Source organism: Dromaius novaehollandiae, chromosome 16, assembly GCF_036370855.1.
Source record: "Dromaius novaehollandiae isolate bDroNov1 chromosome 16, bDroNov1.hap1, whole genome shotgun sequence".
In the NCBI taxonomy this organism is placed as follows: domain Eukaryota; kingdom Metazoa; phylum Chordata; class Aves; order Casuariiformes; family Dromaiidae; genus Dromaius; species Dromaius novaehollandiae.
Window position 1 is genome coordinate 13,823,245 of NC_088113.1, and position 22,009 is coordinate 13,845,253.

The window sequence follows — 22,009 nt, forward strand, 5'->3', positions numbered from 1 at the left end:
CTAACTCCAGGTGAAAGAGAAATAGAGAGCGGCAGATTAACGCCAGCATTCGGGGCGGCGCGTTCTGTTTTACCGTGCCGAGGGCAGAGCGAGACCCGCTGGCGGGGCCTCACAGCCAGGCAGCCTTCCCTGCTCTCCGCTTTAGCCCTCTGTACACGCAGCTAATTCTGGCGAGAAAGAGTAACAGCTGCCACTTCTCTGTGAGCCTTGTCAATAACCAGAGCTCGTACGCAGCAGGTCTGTCTCTGTATCTCATACACCGTCCGGGTGGGGAGCAGGCGGCAACTTGGGGGGAACAAAGGATAAAATGTTTAATCACCCGATGGGATTAAGAGAAACTTTTAATCAGCCATCTAGAAGAGAAATTCTATTTTTTTAAATATTGTCCATTGCAAATATCATGATAAATTAGTGCTTGTTTTATTCTGGCCTAAAGTCTCATCCCACAGGGACCTCGGAGAATCTCTGCTGCTAAAATATACTGTAGATGAAATTACAGTTTTAGCATCTCTCCACAGTCTTAATTAAGACTGTTCTTCTGATATAAAGCTGTAGTGTCTAATTACCAGTAAGCTGTCAGAAAGTAACTTTCTAAAAACCTGTGTCAAACAAGAGTTGTGAAGACAAGAACTACATATTTAATTACAAATTTATGGTGCTAGTAGATTTTTTTAAGTCTAGCAGCCAACATTACTACTAATTTGTCTCTCAATATCCCACCTCGCAAGAGGAATTCTACTTCCAGCTGCCCTTCACCAAACAGAATTGCTGCTGGTCCAGGCAACATGTGGTAGGTTTGTTTTGGCAAATAATGAAATGTTTTCTACCACTTTTTATCTAGCACATCTTGTGAAATACTTCAAGTCTTAGACTTCAAAGTATTCTAAATCTCAAAGTGAAATTCTGGCACAACTGTCCTCCCACTTTACCTTCAAAACAATGCAGAAAAATTGCAGTGCAGAGCTATTAGTTAGCCTGGAGCAGAGTTGGGAATCCATTTTGGGACACAGTCTTAGTTCCTGCTTTTTCCTACTGAGTGGGCCTCTTTGCCTCTAAAATACTCCTGTTTAATACAAAATCTGGTGTCTTGTTTTCCAAGAAGTCAATGCAGCCTGTGTTTACTCATTACAGGTCTTACTATTTGCTTGAAAAGCTCACGAACCTCAGCAAGGTTTTGATGACCATCTTCCTAGTATTGAGGCCATGATTGAGCCCAGTGTTTCGATTTTGTTACAAGTGTATTTTATAACTCTACCTGCTGAAAGTCGCTTTTCTGAGATTTGCATAAAGTAAAAGCTGAATGTTTAAAAAAAAAAAAAAGGAAAAATAATACGATGAATGCTGACAGGTACATTTGCTACAATTGATTAAACACTTTTGCCATTCTTCTGATTTTCTTTCACCCGCCTCATGTCTTGCCAGAAAGAGAGGTGTGAGTGACTTTGTCATTGACATTAAACAGTTGTATATACTTCTAGCTGCAAAATGCTATCCCCAGAGTTTGTTTACTCGATCTGTATTTCCAATCAGTGCAGAAGGTTTACTAAAGCAGTTCATTACTGATTTATTTATGATGTATTTAGATAGCAAATATGGTTCTGTCAGCAGTTGCTGGCTAAACAGTGTTGACAGACATTAATAGCATATGGTATAGGAATGGAATTATGATCTTTAAGAGTCTTTGTTTCTCAACATACATTTACAGTTTGCATTTTTCCTAGGTAGAGAGACAGAACTTCCAAACAAGAAAACTGTGTTTCTTTTTCTTTTTGTAACCTTTGGGGTTTGTTGGTGGTGACATTAAAATCTTCTGTGCCTGTTTAGCTGTTCAATTTAATGGAAGACAAATTCTCCCAAAGGCTTAATTTACTCTCACAAACTGAAATCACTGCATTCTCACCAGGGGAAATGGCCTTAATTTTCCCAGCCTTCAGTATACATCAAGCATATAATTCATTTCTCCCCCCTCAATACTTCCCTCATTAGAAAACAAAGTTTTTGATATTTAAATGTTACATAGTTTAAGTTGAGAAACAGATCTTCTCAGCCCCGTAAAGTGCATTTGCAGGCATGATTGCTTCTCTTTGACAGCATTAGATTTATACAGGGTGGAACAGAAAAACACTTGAATTTTTGACCTTTAATTCTGCTTCCTCTAACACAAGCATTTTTACTGGTGTCAAGGAACAAAAGCTAAAAGTGTGGTTGCTCATAGAGGTAGAGAGAACAGGTAGCAGCGAAACCACTTTTTGGCAAGAAATACTGGTTGGGGAACCTAAATTTTGGTGGGAAAGTACTAAGCAGGAGGATGAATTTCATATGAGACATTGCCTCTCAATCACGCAGGGACAAACAGATTGGGAACTAATATGGGAAATCATCTGATCCCTCTTTTTAGATTAACAATAACAAAGGAGGAAAAGTGGAAATACATTTTAATTTTCAAACTAATGGGTGACAGTTTGCTTTCTGTGAAACGGAGTAAGTACTAAAGCATTCTTTGCTGGAATTAGATTTCTTTTCCATAGTGTGTAACTCACCTCAGAAGTTTGGTTCAGAGGCTCCACTAAGAAGTATCCAAAGTTATCAAGTAAAACAAAAGGAATCAGATGTCTTCTGAGGAAATGCTGGGGGCATACAGAGTCTGAATGTGCTACTTGCCAGAAATATGAAGGCTTTGGCATAATAGCTACATGAATTAATTAAAAAAAAATTGCCACTATTTTTAACATGCTGTTAGAGAGTTTAGGATGTAGGCACTTCCTATTTCCACTGCTACTGGCAGCAAAACTGAATATATACACACATACATACATATTTTTTTTATATATTCACACACACACACACACACAAAAATATATATATATATCCACTGGACAAAAAGAAACAACACTAGCAACTAGCAGACTTTCTTTATAGAGAGCCAGAAAAAATAAAACACTGAGCCAATTTTTCTTCTGCCTAATTCTATTTGCTTCAAAAGAATTTCAGCAGTAAGAAATTTAGCACATATTTCTAAATTTCTAAATTTAGCATATTATTTTTCCTATTGAACATGAAAAAGTTCCTATGCGATTGACACCTGAAAAATTATTAGCAGTGAAACCAAAGTATGGGCAAAGTACACTCCAGGTTAGAGTCAGCCTTATCTCATTAACTGTAGAAGCTCAGTAGATCCCAACAGCTGGTTCCAATGGAGGTGACCACTTCCAGGAGAAGTCCAGCCTGCCTTTCTGCATCATTTCAGTTTGCTGCTACTCCGGTGTCACAACTCTACTAGAAAGTGGCAGGTGATGTCTGTTAACTCGTGGCTATCGATAGCTCCAGTACAGGCTAGCTGGTGTTTCTCAGTGTAGATTGTTGGAAGACTTTTCTGTTTGAGCAAAGCCCTTTGAGGAGGCCTGCTGATGTCAGGCGCTGCTGAGTTGTCTGGGAACATTAATGGTGCCTCTGGGCTATGCTCATGGAGCAGAGACAATAGCAAGTAGTACAGTAAGTGAGTTGCCAAAAGATCTAGCTTGTTTAAGCTAAATTTCTTTGAGAGAACAGCAAAGATGGCTGGTTTGGCTGGTTCTTCTCCCAGAGAATGTTTTAAGACTTGTTTCTAAGGGGCAGCATATGAAAAGGTAGTGAATTCTAAAATAAGTTAAAAGCAGTTTCAGTCCTTCTGAATCTTCCTGTTTTAAAAATGTTTTCCTCTGTTTGTTTGTGTGAAAGATTCCCACCAGTATAAGGGAACTAACTGCGCAGAAGCAGCGATGAACAAGCAGTACGGCACATACCGAAAAATTCCCCCCACATCTTTCCACACAGACTAGTCAAATTCCAGCTGTGCTTTGGTAGATTTATACAGTAATTACCCCATGTAGACATGGCAAATTGGTAGTTGTTCAAGACAAACATTGTGCAGGTACTAGCTTGCTCTAGGATGTGCTTTGCCTTCATTTGAATTTTAGCATAGATTGATAAACATATTCAAAATATATGTATTTTTTAGATGTTGCTTCTGGTAGGGAGACAGAAAAACAGCCAGAAATGCTTTAAAAGGGAGTTATTGTTTGTATTTGAATCTAGTGGATAAACGGAAAGTGTTTAGACAGTCTGTAATGAAGTGCTGTTGGCCTCTGGTCTGTAATAAGTGTTTCAATTTTATAGCTCCAAATCAACTTTACCCATAAAATCTCAAAGGACCTTCTCTGTTTCGCAAATCAACTAGGACATAGTGTCCGTACCCAGTATCTCATTGTGTATGAAAAAGCTGGGCAGATTTATATTTATATAACTCCCACTGATATCAGAAATATATTTAGAAGTTTTAATTTCACATTATCGGCACTTAGTCCAAAATCTGTGTTAGATAAGGTACACAGGATTTTTTGTCATGAATAATTTGATTATTGATAGCAAACAGATTTTACTGGTGTGAAGTTCAATTTTGGATAAAAATTGTTTTGTGTGCTTCTGTTCAAGAAGTAGTCAAGTTAATGGGTGAGAGGAGTTGCTCTTTTTATTAAAAGTTAGAGCTCCATTGTTCAACGTTTCTCCATTTCTACTGCCTTTGGAATTGCGTGCGTACCGTTGTTTATTTCTGTATGATTTCAGTCACTGCTTCAGGGGGTCTCACACTAAACATAAACACAGACCCTGCAACATACTGTCACAACATAAACACAGTTTGAAAGTGCATGTAAATGTAATGTGCAAAAGCTGTCGTAATACTTCATTTTCTGAATGCTCTCTGCATCCATTTCCACCAGGACTTCATGAAGTTAGACTGTTTTTTTCTTACAGATTCTTTCTGAATCCCCAGAAAATAACCCTGTTCAGTTTATCCTGAGAAGGATTTGGGGGAAAAACACTATACTTGTTGGCTGAAGGTTGAAGCCCTGTTCACATGTTCACATGTAAATGTTCACATTTACAGAAACCCTCTTGATTTCTGCTCTGCACTTGCTTCATTTGATTTATCTTCTGTTGTTCGTAGTTTCACTGATCACTTTCTTATTACTTTTACACTTCCATCCATTTCAGTTTTGTTCTCCTTTTCAAGTGATTTCTTATACCGCCCTTGCCACCTGCTCCCACCTGATGAATTGTCTGTTCAAACTGTTGATCTTGACCTGGCATGGTCTCTTCCACAGAAAATAAATGATGCCACACAGACATATAATGATGCCTTAATAAACATCCCAGGTACATTTGCTCCTCTCCAGAAGTGTAAAGCTTGAAATGTGGCATCACCGTTGCATGTTGGTGCCTGGAAGGCAAAGAAATGGAAGAGCTGGAAATTAAATCAAAAAATGGAGAAGTTTTGCTCTTTGTGTGTATTTAACCATGACTGAAAATTCTCTGGACCTTTTTTTTTCCAATCTCTTGTCTGCATTTATGCTTGTGATCACTAGAAACAGCAACACATATCTTTTAATACTTTAAAAAATTTTGTATTTTGGCTTGCCTGCTGCAGCAATAGCCAGATTCATTTTTCAGAAACTCAGTATTATGAGTAATTTGGTAGAGGTCAGATGCCCTCTATTGCTTCTCTTTCCAAGTCTGAGTGAGACTCCAGAAAAAAAGCAAAGAATGCAGAGAAGTATATAAAGTTTTTTTTATTCTGTTATAGGACTGGATAGTAGAGACAGTTAATCCACTCTTTCAGCTCTTTGGGGATTTTAGAATCTGGATTTTTGATCTACCAAACTGCTTTGTGGATTCCTGAAGGCCTTAAACCCAGTTATGATGGATATAATATATAGCTTTTTTGTACCCAGCGAGGTCCCCCATCTCAGCAGTCATTACACCGTGATACCTGTGCTGAAGAAGTTGTTTCTGTCATTAAACGACCTTTCTGATTATTGGATTTTTTTTACCATAACTCATACTTGTTATTTCTTGCTGAGATTCAGGGAAAACTGATCCTGTGCAGCTGCAGCCTCTTGTTGTTGCTGCTTTTTTTTTTGTTACACGTTGTCCCACATGATAAATTTCAGTTATCACTCAGGACAGGGCAGGAATGCAACACTGAGATTGTGATTATGATCTGTAAATGATCTATGTACTGGCCCTGGATCTGAGTCCTCCCTTGGAGCATTTGAGACATCATTTAAAAGAACATAGCTTAATATTTGTATTTCAATAATTTTTCATTTTTGACATTTAAAATTCTATTAATTTAATTCTCTTAATACTTGGAAAATATTTTAATTTTCCATACCAGTTGGAAGCTTTTCCTTCTGGCATGGATTGATTTGTTTTGCCCAAGTTTCTTGCAGGGTGGAAGCGACAGTAAAGCTTACTACTGCCGATTATTAGCATTTTCACTATTAACAGGCCTTCATGTCTGCAAGAAGACTGTAGGGGAGCATCCCAAAGTGAGTGGAAAGAGAAAGGACAGCACTGAAGGGTATCAAAACTGGAAGCTTTTGGGGAAGGAAGAATTTTCATTCTGTGTTTGTAAAAGATTTTAGTATTAGTGTCGTGGCTAGCACATTAACACATTAGTAATAATAATAATAATGCAGTATATTGACCCAGTCTATTCAGGGAGTAATATGGCCTGATTCGCCCAGAACTTCAGATGAAAATGGTTGCAAGTTCGTGCTACCACAGTCAGCACCAGCATGGCTGTGATCATGCCTCTCCCAGAGAAGGAGAGACAGTCTCAGGCTGGACCTTACAAAAGGTAACTGCAGCATTAAAATGGATTTCAGTGGGACACAGTTTGGTGCTTATTGCGGTTGCTGCCTCCATCTCCCTGTTGACTGCAGTGAGACACGAAAGGCAGGATCAGGCTCTCTGTGTGCCACCTTCCTCTGACAGAGCTGTCTCAACATTATGTATGTGGATGCATACATACTGTGACTTGTAAATATTCTTTTGGAAACTTGTTTAGGTATCCCTCCTTCTGACACAAGGGTAAGGGATAAAAAAGAAACATGGACTAAAATGAGTAGGTGTTCCCTGTTTAACCTGGTCGTGTCAATGCCAGAAGGAGGAAAGCCATCCCTCTGACGAACCTTGTTACCTATGGACTCTGCTCTTTTCCCCAACACGGGCTGAATTCTGGCTGCTGTATGTGACTGGAAATGGCACTGTGCATGAGTAGACGGCATGTCTGAAGGAGATGTTTTGACCTTTCTCATCTCTGACTGGTGTTGCAAAGATGGAGTGATGTAGAACAGAGATTTTGTGACAGAGTAATAATAAGAAAGAATCTGACTGCCAGTTGCTCATTATTGGATCTCTTTTAAATGCCAGAACCTTCTATGTTTGCCTTCAAACAACACTGAGTACCTAAATCACCATAGTAAACAGATATAGAAAGAGACAGAAAGGTTAAAAGTGTACTCATAATCTCTTGCTTTTCCTCCTAAACATGTTTGATAGCAATATTGTTTCTTAAAAACAATATGACCTCATTTGTAAAGCAATATTCATGCTAAACTAGTCAGCTGTTAAATACACCCAGCACTGTGCATTATGATGAAGCTAAACCAGAATTTCAATTATTTTCTGGACACATTTAAAATTATAATACTTTACTGGGTTAGTGTTATAGTTCATCCAAATTACTCACAAAGTATCATATCAATCTCTTGCAACTGCTTATTGCTTACATATCTGAGAAGTTAGTCAAAGTAAGATGCTGGCTGGGGTAATGACCTTCATGCTGGCTTAGTGCTTTGATGGTTATATGGCTATAAGTGCAGGGATGTCTAATGGTCAAAAGTCAGCGTTTGTTGGCCATAATATTTGTCACAAAAGAAACAGACTATTCATTTGGACCAGCATTTGCAACAGTGTGTTCCTAAAAGGAGAATAAAGAGGGAAATAAAACACTTGATGATCTGTGTATTGTTCACTAGTATCCCTTTTACCCTGAAATCCCAGCAAGTAAAAATCCACACTTGAAAATCATTCACAGTTTTTTATTGCCTGGAATGCAACACCAAAACAAAACAAAAAGGCAAGGAAGCTATATTTCGTTATACCTCCCTTTCTACTTATGTGCCTTATCTAAAGAGATATTAAGAGACAAATGATGTTGCAAGCATGGTTTAACCAGCTATGAGTAACCAGCACAGATTTATGAATATTACTGGCAAGTGTGGCTTAAAGCAGATTTCACTGGAGCTGCAGTATAGCTGTGTATCCAAAGGGAAAATCAAAGGGCCCACTGCTCTTTAGACAAATGTTATAATAATAGTGTACTTTTAAAGCCATATTAATATTTTTTAAAATAGGCTGTAATATTAGGTTCTAGTCAACAAGTTATTGTAAGGAGATTACATTTTATTCAGCATCCTCAGCTGTGCATGAATTCTATGCGCTAATAAATACATGTAAGAAACTGTTAACTTCGCCTCTATCTACCACTGAATCATAAAGCTTAGTACTCAGTAGCTCTTCAGATTTTCAGCTCACTGTACAAGCATTGTGGACTTCCCAGTGTGCTCTTGCAAAACACATACAGTAAGTAGCATTTTGCAGTTCAACAGGTAGGGAAGCTAGGCTTTTGAAATGAAAAGGGCTGTTCATTATCAGTAAAAACATCTGAGCTTTGAACCGACCCTCAGTGACTTGCCAAAGGCCACCTCAGAAATCAGTGGTGGATTCTGGAGCTGTAACATTTGAGCCTATCTGTTAGCCCCTTTCTCTTGTCAGATTTTCTAGCAAGGCTGGCTCATTTAACATCTAGTTATATTACTGAAATCAGGCTACAATTGTTTACATATTAATAACAACTATTAATTAATTATGTTAATGAAGCAACATTGTTTCATAACCTCTCTTTATGGCAGGAAGCCTATCAACTCCTACCCTGTTGGGACAAACTTAACACATGTTTAAGAGCTTTCTTGAATTGCAGCCTAAATTCTTCTGCATTAAACTGAGTTGTCCATCACACCTAGCCAAGCTGGTCTGTTTTGAATTGAAGAGGCCAAGAAATAAACAGCTTTTAAAAATAATAACCTAATAATCAAATAATTTGCCTCTCACATAATGCCGTTCAGTGCACTGGACAATCATTATTTATTAACAGAAATAATAATTTCCCACAGTAGCAGATGATACCTAACCACTCAAAACCAACTGTGTGAAGGGTCAGTACTTAAAGATTTTTACATGTTGAATATAGTAATGAAAAGGAATATGATTATATGGAACTATTTTTAGAATAAATATTGTGCTTTCATATGCAGAATTCTTCACTCTGATCAAGAGTCTTTCAGGAGAAGTGCTGATCTTACATAAGTTTATTACATCTAATTTGTCCATCCTTGAGTTTACCCCTGTATATATGCAAAGCCAGGGCGCAACTAATTTCAACAGGAATATGTTGTAAAGAAATGCTGTCCAAGAGATAAGCCATGGCATCAATAGAAATGATTCAACATTCTCTCTTATTTTTTAGGATAAAAAGCAAGTGTCCATAAACATAATCTTGAGCTTCTTTCTATTTATAATTGTATTTAATATAAATGTATTTCATTACTGGAGAGCAGTCTTCACGGCCATACAATAGCAAACAAATTCTTCAGAAGCATCTTTAATTATTCATTTGGCTGTACTATATTTTATGCTACTTTTCATAAATGTTAATCTTTATTATTGCCCTACCAGGAAAAAAAAAGAGAAAGAAAGAAAGAAAGAAGGAAAGAAAGAAATACCTGTTATTAAATGACCTATCAGGCTGACATGGATAAATGTTGGTAGCTATTTAATTGTTTCCCATCTGCAGTTTTATACAGTTTCTATCAAACTGAAGGGTAATTTTTTTAGTAGCTGCTTATTTTAAATGTACAAAACCCTTGTGTGTAATTCCATTAGCTGCCCTACAGCATTGCAATCTACAGTTTCCCTGAGGCTGTTGTGAAATATTGATGAAATCCTTGCTTTTGTGGCTTCCTCTGATACACTAAACATTTGTCTGATGTTAGTTGAACTTGAATGGATCTGTTCAGAGTTATATCAGTAGTGACTTCAAAGGCTGTAAAGGCTGTTACAGTTTTTTTTTACAAACTGAAGTTTCAAAGCCTTACCATGTGGTACTTTAAAAAAACAAAGTTCATATCAAATGAACCAAAGTGCTAGTGATACACTGGTAAGACTCATTACAATTTCAATTTATATATTTTTTTGTGATTCTGATTGGTAGCTCCTATCATTTAAAGAAATTTAGATGGGTATTTAGGGGAACCTCAGATAATGAAAGAAGGAAAACACAATTTGAAACTTGGACGTAGAAGGTAGTAATCTTCTAAAGAGAGAACACTGCAGAAAGGCAAAGAGAGACAAAAGTTCCGGGCTTGTTTTCTTAATTAAAGCAGTTCACACTCATGCAATTAAAATGGCTAAATGGGAAACCATATTTGCTACTACTGTGTTCCTTTAATCGCTTAGGCACCCAGTGCCTTTTGACAAGCCGCCGTTGCGCCCGCACCAGCCGTTACAGGCGACGCCTGCTGCTGTGGGGGGGCGGTAATGGCGGCCCGGCGGGGCCCCAGTCGCCCCGCGGAGGTAAGGGCCGCACCAGGGGCCAAACTAGGCCAGGCAGCGGGGCGGGGCAGGGCGCGCGCTCACAAAATGGCTGTGTGAGCGGGTAGTATCTGCGCTGGTTGTGCCACCTGCCATAACTTTCCTAAGAAGCATACTAGACAAAAATACTGCCTGGAGAATATCAAGCTGGTTGAAACAATAAAATGGTGAGTTCCAGGGCTTTGTAGAAAATAACAGACATCACTGTTTTTACCCGAAGACAGATTATTCACTTAGGCGGTTAGGCCTCCTGTGAGGAACCCAAAGCGCTGGCCCTCAACGCGGTGAAATCCACATCTGCAACGGCTAGCGCCTGGCTAGAGTTGCTCTTTTCTATTAGTGTAATAACTGACTGCATAAACAAGCCTGTCCTTAAGGAAAATTATCCAAGAAAAAACTCCATGTTAATTCCGTCTATGGTTTGGACTCCCAGTCCAGTGGCATGCATCAGCTTGCCTCTCTTTTTTCAGTCCTCCTTTTGTTTGTTTGTGGTTTTTTTTCTGTTTTATTACAGGATTTGCTTAGAGTTTATGAGTTGCTCACAACCCAGTTCACTGCATGTATCATCTTCATTCGACTTGTAGCTGTGGAGGACGCCATATACAAGAGACATCTTTTCTCTTTCTGCTGCTAAAAGTCCCACTGAAGCTAGTGGGTGTTTTGCCTTCCTAACCAGTAGGAAATTGGACATTTACTAGAAAACTTTATAATACAACTCTAATTGGAGTACAGCAAAATGAGAGCCCAAAATTGCTTCTTTTCAGCTTCATATATAAATAAATGATTATGGCTCATGGAATTGCCTGTGTGTGTGAAAACTCAGATGTGGCAGAAGCCAGTTCAGGGGGGGGCTGTAGCTTGTAGCTGCCTTTCCTTGCTCCTGATCAGCAGCGGTTTGCAAGCTGGTCACCACAGAGGTTGTGTCTGTCCTTGTGGGTCTCTCTTTTCCTAGTCTGCAGAAACAGAAATTTGTGCTATTGTATCACCTGCTATAACTATTTAAGAAGCAAATGTTTTTTAAAAAAAGCAAAGGAATATTAGGAAGAATCTTCTTTTTGAGATTATAGGTTCTGTTGGATACAAAATTACATCACTAGGATGGTGACTGAAACTTCCCCACTGAACTGCAAAATGAATTGGGATGCAGTGGTTAATAGTGATAGAGTCAAAAAGTGCAAATAATTTCCCATTATCCAAAATAATTAGCTGGCCTGTCCAAAAAGAGGTAGTGCAGCATAGTCAAGTTTTTCTGAGGTTTTGAGGATATCTAAACCCTTCCTCAGTATGCTGAAGCACATGACTTTAGGACTAAAATCTTACACTATCAAGACATTCAGACTAGATGACATAGATGCTCTTTCATTTCGTATGCCTGTGATTCAGAAATTCTCTATTCCCTTAATGCTGAGAATGGTAAACTTTCTCTGGGTTTTCTTTCCATGTTGTAGAACTTAACAGAAAGTTATTTCCCTGGTATAGAAATTTTTACTATATTCTAAAAAGCTCTGAAATGATATAATTCACTCTTATATTACAAATTTCATTTGTTTTGAGGGTTCTTTACATAAAACTCCATTGCATTTCCAGAGTGCTCCATTGGGTTTAATCCTGTTGAATTCCAAAGTGTCTTTGATATAAGAGTTATGCAGTAGAGTAGGGATTTGGGTTTTTTTCTCAATTGACAATTTATCTCTTCCGTTGATTTTCAAACTGGGATGAATCTACAGCCATGAACTTTCTACGAAGAGCCAGGTTAAGATTTGTCTTGGGATAGCTAATGTAGTTAGACATTTTTGAGAAAAAGGAATGAGGAGTGGTCATTATCCATTATCTGCATGAAATAGTTCAGAGAAAGAAACAGCTTTTGCCAAACACAAAAAGATGTTTGAGTTGAAGCCAGACAAGAAGGAAACAAGATCACCTTATAGCACTGTGAGAGGGCTCTGCTAATGATGTTATTTCAAGTAAAATTGGAATATATGTATGAAAAAGTGCAGATGGTGCATGGGTTTTACACGGATTAGCAGTGTTGTTCTGGACAATGATTCACTGTCCCTTTTTTTGGCAGAAAATAAATTTTCCAGTCTTGGAAAGAAGCATGTATATATATTTTAAGAAGCGTTTCTTTATGTGGAAAAAGAGAGCAAATTTGAGTGAAAATAGCATCCACTGGTGGAAAAGTTAACAGTAAAAGTGCACACTTCAAAAAAACAAATGTATTCACACCCTACAGCCCAAGTTCAGAAGTGATGTATAATGTGGTGTAAGTTAGAGCTTAGTCTGGGGGGATGAGGGACTGAAAGTTGATACTGTGTTCAACATCACCAGGAGCCTGGCTCAGCGTTGCCTGTGCAGTAGGATCAACGTTTCAAAATAAATGTGGATGGAGTTTTAGACCCATAATTTCAAAAAAGAGTTTTTGCAGGTGCATGGACTGGACCTTTTTTTCTTTTAATTACTCTGCAGAAATATACTAGAAGGATCTAAGGAAATCTTATACTTTGAAGAGTAAATATCAGCTGTTTACTGCATCCCTTGTCCTAGAGAAGCAGATTGCTTAAGTTATCACGAATCTGACCACAAAGCTACAGAGGGAAATAAAAAAAAAATAAGTTAAAACATTTTAGAACTTTATCTAATGATTATTATCCATATGATAATATTATCCACAATGATGTCGTGATTTTGAAATATACTATATTGGGGTCAATCAGAATTAAAACCAAATACTGTATTTCCATTTAGGAAGCCAGAAATTGCTTCCATTCAATGCTCTTGAGTTCCTGGGCTTTGTCTGTTCTTCAAGAGAGTAAAGTTTCAGTCTGTCACTTCTTCAGGACTGCAAACTTACATCTCTGTTTGGGTCTTTTTAATTTTGGTGGGAAAAATTCTCAGCTGAGGAAAGGAGGAAGCATTCACCTGGTTACTGAGTTTAGATTTTTTTTAATTCTTTTTCTATTAGACAGCTATATATGAGCAGCTCAGAGGTTTGGAATGTCAGAATAAGCCTGAGGGAGAACTGGTGAGAAGAGAGCAGGTCACTCAACAATTTATTATACGGACATCACTGTGATGTGCAAAATTCATACTACTTATTACAGACACGGCATTTAAAACATGCAAGTGTATGGGCTTAAGACATACTTTACATGAAGCTTATAAAATACATAATGCAAAGTCCACTCAAATTAATGTTATTTCTGTTAAATAACTACATCAGTTCATCTCAAGCTTTACGTACAGTGAAATCTTACTAAATAGCACTGTTGGAGGGACACATGCATTTCCTGTACCCCTAGGTTGTCTACACAGAAGTCTTCACTGTCCTTAAAATGCCCACAGCAGTTTAAATCATTTAAATAAACAGAAATGGTTTTCCACATATGATATTGTGTTGCATTTTCAAAGCTGCCCAGAACCCTTGACCGTTATTAATATGGACCTGACTGATGGTTTTGTGAAATTTTGATGGCACTTTCTAATAAGTTACTTTACCAATTTCATTAGATTGCATCTGTATGTAATGCAGACCAAAAAAAAAGAGGATTTCTCAGCACGAGTTACTCTTCTGTAAAGGTTATAGTAAACATGTCAATGCCTAATTAAGCAGAAAATTTTATCTGTATTGTGGGGGATGTGCAGCTGTCTGGTACTTCGCTTATTCTAGTAAATCCTTTTAGAAGGACAAAGAATATTGTGAGGAAGAAACTACAGTAAGTAGCTTCCAGAGGAAAAAAAATGACCTCCTTGTGAAAAATGGGTTAATAGCATTCAAAGAGTTCATGCAGAAATAGAGAATCAAATTTGCACCGATCCAAAACTGTGTGAATGCTATTTGTCGTCTGTTTTGTCTGCTTCCTTCACTGGATTCCCTCCTTATTTTTGTTTTGCTCAGTGTAATCTGCTTGGCACTGTCATACATCTTGGCAAGGGGCCAGCGTTGCTACCTACGCTATACAGTATCTCTAACACCGCGAGAATAATGTCAGTCCTGCTCATCAGTTCGTGCTGGTTGTTTAACAAGGTTACTATTCATGACGTGTAGGAGCTTTTGCCGCCTTCTTTCTCATTCTCCACATCCCCCTTAAATATTATGAGCTCAGAAGGGGGGCACATGAACACCATTATCTGGTTGTTAGGGAAGAAGGTTAGGGAGGTGAAATACATATGGTTTATTCTCAGTGTTGTCTTTGCTGCCTGCCTCAGTCTGATCATCTGTAAATGGGGCTACTATATTTGCTGTACCCCAACACACTGTTAAAAGACTCATTTGTTCAATATTTAACAAGCACTTTGTCCTTCTTTGCTGAAAGCTTCTGCTGAAGTGCATAATGTTCCCAGAACTACATAGTTATTATTTTCTCCTGTTAAAATAGTGCCGGGCCATTCACTCAACACTGCTCTTATCTTTACCTCTGGTTGTGAAGCCAGGTATCATCCCTGCAGTAAATCAAGCACATCTCTGAGGCCAACACAGTCCACACTCGTCCCAGAGCTGTGCGAATGGCGACAGGAGAGATGGCTCGCGTGCATTTTGCAGCACAGTCGCAGAGAGTCCTCATTTTCCTGTGCTTACGCTTCAGGTTCATTCAAGGAAACTGTTTCTCAAGTTCTGGTTCATTTCTTTGGCCTGACAGTAAATAGTTGTTGTGAGGGGTGAGGTACTCTCCCCTGATCATTTCTCCTTAAATGCAAATGGATTGAAATGGATTGAAAAATTGAAACATGTATCTGCAAGAATCAGGGAAGGCTTTGTTCATATGTTAATCAAAATGCTTCTACCTTTCTCTCCATTTCTTTTCATTAGTTAAAAGGGTATCATTTGTGCAGGAATACCAAAATCAAGACGGCGAAATAAGCCAGGTCCTCAGAAAAATGAGCATTTCTCAGAAGATGGGAAGGAACTGGATTTTAAATAAATAACACTTTTAGGCTCATTTGCCTTGTGCTTTCCAAGCTTTTATGGTTGTGTTTTCAAGCTCTACTTCACAGTCACGAGTAGAAGAATTCTATTTTATTTTTACTTGGTTACTTTTAGTGACAGCTTTGATTTTGAGGTGGGGTTTTTTTGTTTAACATCATTACCTGATACAAGAAGCCGGGCCTTAGAAAACACAGCAAAGTATTCCTGCGACTGCTGTGCAATCACAAGGGTTAGCAGTACTCGATTTGCTCCTAACTGACAGGGCATGTAAACATATCTCGTATGAAGACCTGCACTTCTGAAATCAACATTTAGTTTCGATGAGTGGCTGTCAATAAAAGTGAATTGTTTCAGTGTCTGCTTGCATTGTACATAATAGCTTTGCAATGGCTGTTAAAAAATTACACTGGGGTTTTGTGAAAACATATCTGAACTACTTGTTCTGCTCTGTCACTTCTTGTGGGAGTCTCAGAGTGAATTCTTGACTCTGGTGAATCAATGGGAATTTAGCCACTGACTGCAGCGGTGCCAGTTCACCCTTAAGAATCCTTTTCTCCCACCCTTCAATCTGTTTTTAACCAGATTATCTCCCATAACTTGAGTAGAATTACTGCTGATCTAGAGCCAGAAGAAAAAATAACTGAATTCCTTAATTAATTTTAAAATTTACAACTCTTCCAGTATCGAGTTCATCTTATTAATTAAATAGTTCATTTGTCAAAGAAAATTATTCTAGACTTGTTCTACTTTTTCAGTTTTATAGTTAACTTTGGTCTCTCTGCTACATCCCAGTACTCTTTTGCAATTTCCAAGGTTCTTGCCATGAAATATATGTTTTTTTTTTTTTTATCAAAGCACAATTTGCTTTATGGTATACAGTATATTACTTTTACAAACAAAAGAGTTCCACTTAAGCCTATTAGCTCTTTCAGATGTTGTATTTTGACATTTAAATTATTTGTGTAGATTCTAAAGTGCTTTTTTAGGTGATCAAATGGCAAAAGATTACTGTACCTAGATGATTCTATGAACCAGAAAGATTATGGCAGTTATTTTTCTTCTGTTCCTTGCCAATTCTACCCTTTCTTTCACTGAGGCTCAAAACAATTTGATAGAATTGAAGCTTTTAGTATAAACTTAAAATTCTTATGTACAAATTTTCCAACTGTCCCATTACAGGACAGTTAGAATTATACTCCTATGACAGGAAAATTATTAACTCAGAATCTCTGGCAGTTATAAAGAATTATGATCATCTGCCAATAAAATGCAGCAACCTTCACAGAAAGAGACATCATTTGGCTTTTTTCACTTCCAGTACTAACAGACAATAAAGTTGTAGATTAAAGTGAAGTCCAGTAAGGAAAGCACATAGTGAAATTAGAAACCTCAAACTGTAGTATTCTCCCTTAACCTGTTATTTCATATATTGACATTGCATTTCAGGTTATGTCCAAGAGGAAGATTTAAAAGAAGAGGAAGATATAAAGGAGGAGGAAGAAGATGACGATGACAACAATTCAACTGCTCAGCTTCAGGGCAGCAATGACACTGGTACAGATGAGGAACATGAAGTGGGACCTGAGCAGAAAGGGAACTTTAGTTACCAGAATTCTCCGGTCAGTCATATATCTAATCAGGATGTAGAAAATGAATCACTACTGAGTGATGGTAGTGACCACGTGACAGATATTAAAAGCATTTGCTCTAGAGAGCCACAGGATCCAAAAACCAGCGCCCATCCCAAAGGCCAGAATGAAGCACATGATTGCATGGATAAAATGACAGCAGTCTATGCCAACATACTGTCAGACTCTTATTGGACAGGCTTAGGGCTGGGTTTCAAGTTGTCTAACTCGGAAAAGAGGAGTTGTGACAACAGAAATGGAGGTAACAAAGCTGATTTTGATTGGCACCAAGATGCATTGTCAAAAAGCTTACAACAGAATTTACCTTCCAGACCTGTCTCGAAACCTAACCTGTTCAGTTCAGTCCAGCTCTACAGGCAGAGCAGCAAAATGTGTGGAGCTGTATTCACAGGTGCTAGCAGGTTTAGGTGCAGGCAGTGCAGTGCTGCCTACGACACTTTGGTAGAACTAACGGTTCATATGAATGAAACAGGTCATTACCAAGATGACAACCATAAAAAAGACAAGCACAGACCTACCAGCTACTCAAAGCCCCGAAAAAGGGCTTTCCAGGACATGGACAAAGAAGATGCACAAAAAGTTCTGAAATGTATGTTCTGTGGTGACTCTTTTGATTCCCTTCAAGATCTGAGTGTTCATATGATAAAAACAAAACATTACCAAAAAGTGCCTTTGAAGGAGCCGGTACCAACCATTTCCTCAAAAATGGTCACTCCAGCAAAGAAACGTGTGTTTGATGTTAACAGGCCTTGTTCCCCCGATTCCACAACGGGGTCTTTCTCAGATACTTTTTCTCCTCAGAAGAATGCAAACCTGCAGTTATCATCTAACAACCGGTATGGCTATCAAAATGGCGCTAGCTATACATGGCAGTTTGAGGCCTGCAAATCCCAGATTTTGAAGTGTATGGAATGTGGAAGCTCACATGACACCTTGCAGCAGCTTACTACTCATATGATGGTCACTGGCCATTTCTTGAAAGTCACAAGTTCAGCTTCAAAAAAAGGAAAGCAGCTCGTTCTGGATCCTTTAGCTGTGGAAAAGATGCAATCACTGTCTGAAGCACCAGCCAATGACAGCCCAGTTTCAAAAATAACCAGTAAATCATCTTCAGAATGCATAGCTCCCACCTCTGAACTAAAAAAAGAAACTAAAAAAGATAAGACTGATGATACAAACAAAGATGAGAAAGTGGTAAAAACTGAAGAGTATGAAGACACACTTCAGAAACCACTGGATCCTACAATGAAATACCAGTACCTCAGAGAAGAAGATTTAGAAGATGGTTCAAAGGGTGGTGGGGACATTTTAAAGTCATTGGAGAACACTGTCACAACAGCCATCAATAAAGCTCAAAATGGAGCTCCTAGCTGGAGTGCATATCCTAGTATCCATGCAGCTTATCAGCTTTCAGAAGGAGCTAAGCCGTCTTTGCCTGTGGGTTCCCAAGTATTGCAAATCAGGCCAACAATCACCAATAAATTGAGGCCCATTGCTCCGAAGTGGAAGGTCATGCCTCTGGTCCCTATCTCAGCAAATGTGGCCCAGTGCACTCAAGTGAAGAAGGAAACTGATGACAAGGAAGATGTACAAAAGGACTATGCTAAAGAGGGCATCCAAGCTGAACCTGCCCCGCTCTGTCAGAACGAAAGAGAACCTCTCCTCAAATGTGAAGCTTCTGTGGAGCCAAAAAAGACAGAACCATGTCCCTTGAAAGAAGAAGACAAGATAAAAGAGGACAGTGGAAAAGAAAAAACAGTCCTCAAGGAACCAACAGCAGCTTCTCTTAGTAATGGTTGCACTGCTGCCAGCCATTCTTCTGAACTGCCTTGTGTCAACCCACTTAGTGCCCTCCAGTCAGTGCTGAATAATCACTTGGGCAAAGCCACTGAACCTTTACGGCCCCAATCCAACTCCAGCCCCAGCTCTAGCACAATTTCTGTGTTCCACAAATCTAATTTAAATATGATGGAGAAGCCAGTTTTATCTCCTGCTCCAACCCCACCAAAGCCTGCAAGTGTATCCAGGCACTATTTGTTTGAAAACAATGATCAGCCTATTGACCTGACCAAATCTAAAGGCAAGAAAGCTGAGTCAGCTCAAGCACAATCTTGTACTTCTCCACCTCAAAAACATGCTCTTTCTGACATTGCTGACATGGTCAAAGTTCTTCCCAAAGCTACTACGCCAAAACCTGCTGCATCTTCGAGGATCCCATCTATGAAATTGGAAATAGATGTCCGACGCTTTGAGGATGTCTCTACAGAAGTCTCTACTCTGCATAAAAGGAAGGGCAGACAGTCAAACTGGAACCCTCAGCATCTTCTCATTTTGCAAGCTCAGTTTGCTTCCAGTCTCTTCCAGACTTCTGAAGGTAAATATTTATTATCAGATCTAGGCCCACAAGAGCGCATGCAGATTTCAAAATTTACTGGACTGTCGATGACCACCATCAGCCATTGGTTGGCAAATGTCAAGTACCAACTTAGGAAAACTGGAGGAACAAAGTTTTTGAAAAACATGGACAAAGGGCATCCAATCTTTTATTGCAGCGACTGTGCGTCTCAGTTTCGAACCCCCTCTACTTACATTAGCCACTTAGAATCTCACCTAGGTTTCCAAATGAAAGACATGAACAGGCTGGCTGTGGAGCAGCAAACCAAGGTAGAGCAAGAAATCTCCAGAGTTTCAGTTCAAAGATCTCCTGAAACAATAGCTGGAGAAGAGGACACAGACTCTAAGTTCAAATGTAAGTTGTGCTGTCGGACATTTGCGAGCAAACACGCAGTAAAACTTCATCTAAGCAAAACACACAGCAAGTCACCAGAACACCATTCACAATTTGTAGCAGAAGTGGATGAAGAATAACTCTTAAGGTATGCATGCTCCATAGTGAGTTTTAATTTCATCATTTTAAGGAGGACTCTTAAGAGATTTGTACTTTCTTAAATGTAGGAAAACGCTATAAAATGTATAATGTACTGCTGCTTCATTAACCTAATTACATGTACATATCCATTTTATAATGTTTTCAAGAAGAGAACTTGATAAATGCTTAGCTACATTGCCCTATATAGAAAAGTTGCTTCTTATTACTCATTTCAGCATAGCTGTTTTCCCAGTTCTCACTCTCTTTTCTGTTTCTAAGAGCTAACTGCTTCACATCCTATGCAGTTCAATGTGGAGTGCGACTAAATGCTATTTTTTGCAATGAGAATAGAAAAAGCAGGAAAAAGCACCGAACACCAAAGGACTGCTTACCTCTCTCCCAGTGAATCTGGTTTTGGTGGGGAAAAAAGATGATTCAAATAGCAGATTAGCAAAATCTTAATTAATCCATAATCTAAAACCTAGTCTGAAGAATCTACTAATAACTCTGAAAAGCTTTCGCCTAGCAGTTCCGTTATTCTTTCAGTTGCTGTTTGGATACTCAATTTTGTGGCATATTTTAGTAGCTCCCCGTAGTTCTGATGCGAGTGGCCTTTTTGGTTGCATCACTTTAGAATAAACTCTCTGTCACGTCTCTGCTCAATACTTTTTTATTCTTGGAGATGTTGTATTATATTTTGTTTGATGTTGATGGGAGTGCCGGTCAATCTATAAACATCACTAACTTCAGTGCAAGTTTCATTATAACCTGGGGTTTTTAGGCTTAATTAAGGGAGCAGCTAGATTTTTTACAATCTTAATATTTCAAAGACCCGGTAATAGGATACTTCTGCATTAGTGTTGCTATGTTTTTCCTGAAAGAGACACCAAACGAAGTACTGCCACAACCACTGTTTATGACATGTAATGTACTCTTCAGATGACGCACAGTTTTTGCATTTTTAATTTTATTTAACTCACAAACTTGAATTGTCTTGATTTAAATAAATATGCAGAACATCAACCAAAAGTCCAAAAAGAAATTTCCTATTCTAACATGTTTATTACCACCAAGGCTCTGTTAATCATCCCCAACAATTTCTGCAGCCAATTCTGGCTGTTTTTGCTCACAGAATAACCATGGGCAGTTTCAGCTTTTCTCCAGTGTTTCGCTACTTGAATAACATTTGGAAAATGAATTTGTCAGACACAGTCAAAATTAAAGATGTGTTGTGAGTTGTCAGTTACGCCACCTGCTATTGCGGCTATTCTCTGGCTAATTGAGGGTGCAAGCACTTTGAGCTGAATACCCGTTTGTGCGAAGATTTCACATTTGTTTGCTGCAAATATTCATGAAGCTTTAAGAAACACTTTCTGTGTACAGAGGCAGCACAAGGACTATGCGTCACTTAAGCTCCATTAAAAAGGCTACTTTTGAATAATTTAAACCACTAATCAAAGGGTTACTTTGGGATGGGCAATAGAAGCTGTTACTATAGAGTATAATATCAGTATTCAAGCGCAGTAAGATTTAAGTTTTGCATACGTCTTGTACAGGTTGTCTGTATTTGACTGGATTTACCCTTTCTGTAAATTTTAGGCAGCAAAATTCAGTATAACTCAAAGGGAGTTTATTTTTTAAATAGTGCTAATACCCTTAAGTTTTATTTTGCCATTTTTAACCCAATTTTAGAACCCATTATAAAAAGGATGAATAAATGTTCTTTGTTTTATCTGATAATAACTGATTTGCCACCTAACTATTTTATAACCATTCAGAATCAATATACCTGCCAACATGTCAGAAAATTACAAGTGATTGGTTGTGAAAAAATATACCATACTTCCTTTCCTTCCCCAGCAGCTAATGATTATTAAAACTCTGACATTCATAGTTTTCACACAAGAGATATGAGAGCAAACCAATAATTTGGGTAGTATCAAACAAAAGCCATCTGCCAAATGTATTAATATAACAGTTATTTTGGCATATTCATGGCTTAATACCTGACAAATGTTTCAGATTTGGTGT

At 38.4% G+C, this 22,009-nt stretch overlaps 1 protein-coding gene across 4 annotated transcripts in view; it reads left to right on the forward strand.

Moving 5' to 3' along the window:
• The window catches only part of TSHZ2 (teashirt zinc finger homeobox 2), a 228,488-nt gene that overhangs the window by 123,218 nt on the left and 83,261 nt on the right, over window positions 1-22,009 (forward strand). For 3 of the 4 annotated variants that reach the window (XM_026099603.2, XM_026099602.2, XM_026099601.2), the window contains exon 2: window positions 16,907-19,985. In XM_026099603.2, the coding sequence (XP_025955388.2) occupies window positions 16,907-19,977 (3,071 nt within the window). In that variant the 3' untranslated portion in view covers window positions 19,978-19,985. The remainder of the gene's footprint in view (window positions 1-16,906; window positions 19,986-22,009) is intronic. The other variant, XM_026099605.2, reaches the window with a different exon arrangement.